Source organism: Olea europaea, unplaced genomic scaffold (genome assembly GCF_002742605.1).
Source record: "Olea europaea var. sylvestris unplaced genomic scaffold, O_europaea_v1 scaffold1953, whole genome shotgun sequence".
NCBI classification, from domain to species: domain Eukaryota; kingdom Viridiplantae; phylum Streptophyta; class Magnoliopsida; order Lamiales; family Oleaceae; genus Olea; species Olea europaea.
This window is the reverse complement of record NW_019237372.1, coordinates 120,263-125,230: the sequence shown is the minus strand read 5'-3', so window position 1 is coordinate 125,230 and position 4,968 is coordinate 120,263. Positions and strand designations below refer to the sequence as shown.

The window sequence follows — 4,968 nt, the reverse complement described above, 5'->3', positions numbered from 1 at the left end:
TTTTGAAAATATATTCTGAAATCTTTGTAGTTTAATATTTTCCCTTTATACTTACCATTGTATTGTCACTCCATGCAGAGGGGGAAGGTCCATTTCAGTAACTGATGAGCACAAAATGAATATTTGTTGCTAATACAGATCCTCTAACCCTTGTGAAAGAAATACTATTTTCAAACGATTTTAAAGTATGTTATTCATAATTTTTATAATTTTATCATCGCGTAAAAAATCTGCCATTTCTGTATAAAAACTGACGTCATTAAAAAAAATTTATGCAATACTGTAGCTATATTTAAAGAAAAAAATTTCTATAATGAATTCAAAAAATTGAAAAAAATTTGCCCTGTGAAGTTAAAGCCATTCTCACATTGCTCATTTTGCTCCCTCATCTAGATTTCAACCCGAGCCGGCAAATCTCAGCCACCGGTGGAGACTCCCAACTGGGCGTCCGCTTTCGCAACTTCTCGAAATCATTGACACACTGCTCGATTTTGAGGGCAGAAACTTCCTTCCTTTCGGCGGCTAGATGTTTCCCGGCTACCTTGTCAAATACTTTCTCCCACCCATTTTCCCATTGATCATGGGCATCACAAAGCTCTACTGTGTTGTTGGCCCATTCAGTCCAGCTCCACCCTTTGTCAAGCCCACTCATTATAGGCCCAACACATGATCCAGTACACACCGGCGTACAAGGCCTACATTTAGCTCCATTTAATGGGCCGGGGCTCGACAACGCTGCCACGGGGACACCAAAACGGGCGGGGGGAAACTCATATTGACGATCCGTTACTATACAAAATGGGAGGGATTTGGTAACATAAGGTACCTTTCGAGTGGTGAGTTGGGCCTTGAACGCAGTTTCCGAGTTAAGTTGGATGAACCCGGCTGCATCAAGTTCGGAAACTAGTGAAAGTCTTGAAAGTGCAACAATCGAGCTGTTAACATCACCAACACCAAAACGGTCATTTAGGCCACCGTAAGAGGAGCCTGGTGGAACTAAGTACTGACCAGGGACGAAGTTATCTGGTGCCAATGGTTTGGACCAGTAGCCATCGACTCGTGTGCGGATAATCCAGTCATAAGTAAAGTTGTTCTTTTCTTGGTAAGATTTGATCAATGTTAGGCATCCTTCTACCAGATTGAAATATTGCAACAGGCCCTACAAGGAGAGAAGTCATTGATTAGATCAAATGACATATATGAAAGAAAACCGTCACAGTTCAAGGCCATGATCAATGAAATTTAGTAGTTCTCAAATCCATTGCATAATTCCATCAAGACGTTGAAGTAAAAACCTATCCAATGCTTAATGTTTCATACCAAAGGCGCAGTTTTTTCAATCCTCCTACAGAACTTTTTCTAACATAGTCCTGGACTCCATTGAAGAAATTTAGGTCTGGTATGAAATTTGATTTTTCTACAAGCAGTTGGGTGAAACTGAACATAAATTCAACGAGTAATGCTATTCAATACCATTAGTGTCAAGCACCAGTCTAAGTAACAACTATCTGGCATTAAATGATAAATTTACTTAGGGCCTGTTTGGGAGCGATTTTTTTATCCAAAAAAATGATTTTTTGACCGTTATTTCACTATTTCAGCCGTCATATTTGACTTCTTCTCTCACAGGTGAACCCTACTTTTCTTTTAACGATCAAAAAATTAATTCTCAAAATCACTACCAAACAGGCTCTTATATTAAATGCTTGTTTGGTAGGGATTTTGATAATTGATTTTTTGACCGTTAGATATAAAGTAAGTCTTACATGTGAGAGAATAATTCAAAAATGACGACTGAAATAGTAAAATAACAGTTAAAAAATTGATTTTAATTGGCTTAAAATCTGAACCAAACAAGCACTAAATGTCACATATTTCATTTAATTGAACATATGAACGATAGCCATCTATACTAATGCTCTAACGACACTGGTGCTAGACAGCATTTTTCAAATTCAACTTTAATAAGAACACATTACCAGCCTAACAAGATATAACCTTGGATCCAAAAACAAGTTGGATTGCCAAACAAAAACTGAATTCCCACCCTTCCATCCATCATTAACGGCTAAGAAACACAACAAACGAAAATTTCAAAATCATGAAATTCTCATATCCGTATCGATCACCAGTAAAATCATACAAGTATCTTAGCCTTGAGGCTGATAGGTTGGTAACAAAGTTTATTCTCAAGTGCATCGACAAACTTACTCATCGTGCTGGTACGAATTTCATAGGCTATTCTTCATAAATTTTAAAGTTACAGGTTTTTTTCAGCCAGCTAGAAAAATGGCGAAAATAATATAAAAAGAACACTTGGAAGATTGGTGTTTCACAAGTAGCCAAAACTATACAACCCAATCTGATTGGATTTAACCTAATGCCAACACTGGCTTAGGATACAGCCAACACCTTTCGATTCTCACAACAAATAATAACTATATTTTCAATAATAATTTAAAATAATTAAACAAGAAATTATACCAAGATAGTATATATTATCGACTTTGAATTGCATCATCTTTTAATTAAACTCTGTTGATTTGCATTAATTTCACGGATAATTTTAATTACCTTTGAATTTGCTTATTTTGCAATAATAAACTGAAGGGAACAGAAAAAAAGAAAAAAAGAAAAAAGGAAGGATCTGGTAAATGTACCTGAATGCCATTTGGCGAGTTCTGAGAAGTGAGGACTCGGAGCTGTGACTCAGTCTCCGGAATTGGTTGCGGCTGAAAGATTTTCACGGCGGCGATTCTGGGCGCTTTCTTCAGAAGCCTAAACTTGTAGGTATTCGCATCCAACGGGCTGTGAAGAAAGAGATCAGAATTATTATACACTTTGAGAATCCTCTCCACAATGGACGGCCCGGTGAGCTCGAATCGCCGGGCTCCTCCCACTAAACAAACCGCAATTCTCGGCCCTTTCTGCACATTCACGGGCTGGGTCTCATTCTGTGCATCATGGTGATGGCCGATGGGTGCGTAGCTGTTGAATACGGATTTGAAAGGGGCCAAATTGGAAAACGAGACGATCACAGTGGTGGTGGTGGTGCTTATTGGTGAGAGAGAAACATACAGAAAAAGTGAAATGGGTAAAAGGATTAAAAGCAGTAGTCTCCGGTCAAGATCCGAGATCCATCTGGAGAATTGCACCAAAATTTTTGTTGGGTCTCTTACGTAATTCATCCTGCTTGAAAAAAATCCGATATTATCTTGGATTTTGTACCTCTGGTTCTTCCCATGAAGCACACACAACAGTAATTAGAGAGAGATAGTAGAACAGATATACATACACAAAATATACATATATATAAATTACGGACTTTACAAAGATTTTGATTTTGGAAGGTTTCTTGATTTTTTGATTCTTTTCTCTCTTTGCTTTCAGCTGGTTCGTTGCAGGTTTGAATGAATTTTTTAGGTTAAATTGATGAACATTTTGATTGGAGAATAAGGCGCGTATGAATGCGTGAATTTAGAACCATATAGATGTGTATATATTTTGTATAGGTTTGAAAGGGGAAGTGATAAATTTGTTGATAAGTTAATGAGCAATTATATATTATCTTTATATTCTTATACAAGCATTTTTTAGCTTGTATATTAACAATTTATAATAAATTATAAAAAGAAAGAACGAGTTGCGAATGCATTGATAGTGTTCGTAAATTCATCGAAATGAGGGATTTTTATAAATAGTTTATAAACATGAGCCACATACTACAAACATTAAAAAATATATATTATTATTTTTTTGGGTATAAAATTGGGATTTTTTTTTAAAATATTGTTCGGCTTAAATATTTTTTTAGCTCAATTCTAATAAACATAATCTAACACAATTAATTGTATTATTTGGTGTTTGTTTGAGATAAGGTTAACTTTTCAATTTGTCAAACTTTAATTTTAATACTATATTTTATAGAATTCATAGTTTTTATAATTTCAACCATATATATGTATAAAATCAAAATTTGCTAAAATTTTTTTTATCTAAAACCCTGTAAGATAACCTCGCAATCTATCTTACGAGACATGATGTAAAGATACTTTGGTAAATTGAGACGTGAAGACTAAATTTTGCTTTTTTCCGATATATATATAGATCTCTTAAGCACCGATAATATGACACACCATTTAATTGGTAAATATGTGAATGTAGGTCTCATATATTTAATAATTCATTAATTAAATGGTGTGTTATGTTATTGGTGGTTAACATAAGCTAAGCACGATATTTGGGAGATCATTACTATACACACACAATGAGCCAAATCTATGTGGCAGTGAGCTGTACAATTGAATTGCAGCGCATTTTAATGCAATGAACAACAAATAATAATGGTAACAACAATATACCAACTTTATCGCACAAGAAAAGGTGGTCTTTACGTTAACCTAAACTAGTTCTAAGTAGTATTATTCGACAATAAATTAAGTTATTCTATTTATCATTACATAACATCATTATCATGTTTAGATGACATTGTATAAAATTTCCAATAACATGAGTCTTGAATCCCCAATATTTGCTTGAATATTTATCTTCACTTCATCATGTTACGACACTGGATGATAATTTATCAGTGTTTCACTGTTATTAAGAGTATTCGTTTCTGTGATTGTGAAGTACCTGAACGCATTAGCTGTCTGTTCTCAGGTTGGGCAGTAAGGGTCGGAGAAGGGCAATCACTCATTCTTAAAACCAGCGTTCTTAAGACCAAAGAGTCGGGCGGAAAGGGGGGAAAGCTCTCCGTTCCTGGTTCTCCTGTAGCTGGAACCTCCGGAACCACAAGAATCCTTAGTTAGAATGGGATTCCAACTCAGCACCTTTTGAGTGAGATTTTGAGAAGAGTTGCTCTTTGGAGAGCACAGTACGATGAAAGTTGTAAGCTGTGTTCGGGGGAGAGTTATTGTCTATCGTCGACCTCTATGGTAGAATCAGTCGGGGGTGAGTTGAGATCTT

The 4,968-nt window shown here is 35.7% G+C and overlaps 1 protein-coding gene across 1 annotated transcript; it reads right to left on the bottom strand.

Moving 5' to 3' along the window:
- Positions 1 to 222: 222 nt before the first annotated feature.
- Positions 223 to 3,513, bottom strand: LOC111379221. The gene is made up of 2 exons (XM_023002565.1): positions 2,661 to 3,513; positions 223 to 1,159 (listed from the first exon to the last, which is right to left on the bottom strand). The coding sequence occupies exons 1-2, from the start codon at positions 3,186 to 3,188 to the stop codon at positions 386 to 388; spliced, it is 1,302 nt and encodes a 433-aa protein (XP_022858333.1). The 5' UTR covers positions 3,189 to 3,513; the 3' UTR covers positions 223 to 385.
- Between the last annotated feature and the right edge of the window lie 1,455 nt (positions 3,514 to 4,968).

Excerpts from the sequence above, each read along its gene's own strand:
- LOC111379221 (XM_023002565.1), bottom strand. The coding sequence starts at position 3,188 with ATGAATTACGTAAGAGACCCAACAAAAATTTTGGTGCAATTCTCCAGA. Across the intron at positions 1,160-2,660 it reads ACTCGCCAAATGGCATTCAG|GGCCTGTTGCAATATTTCAA; the intron begins GTACATTTACCA and ends CTCTCCTTGTAG.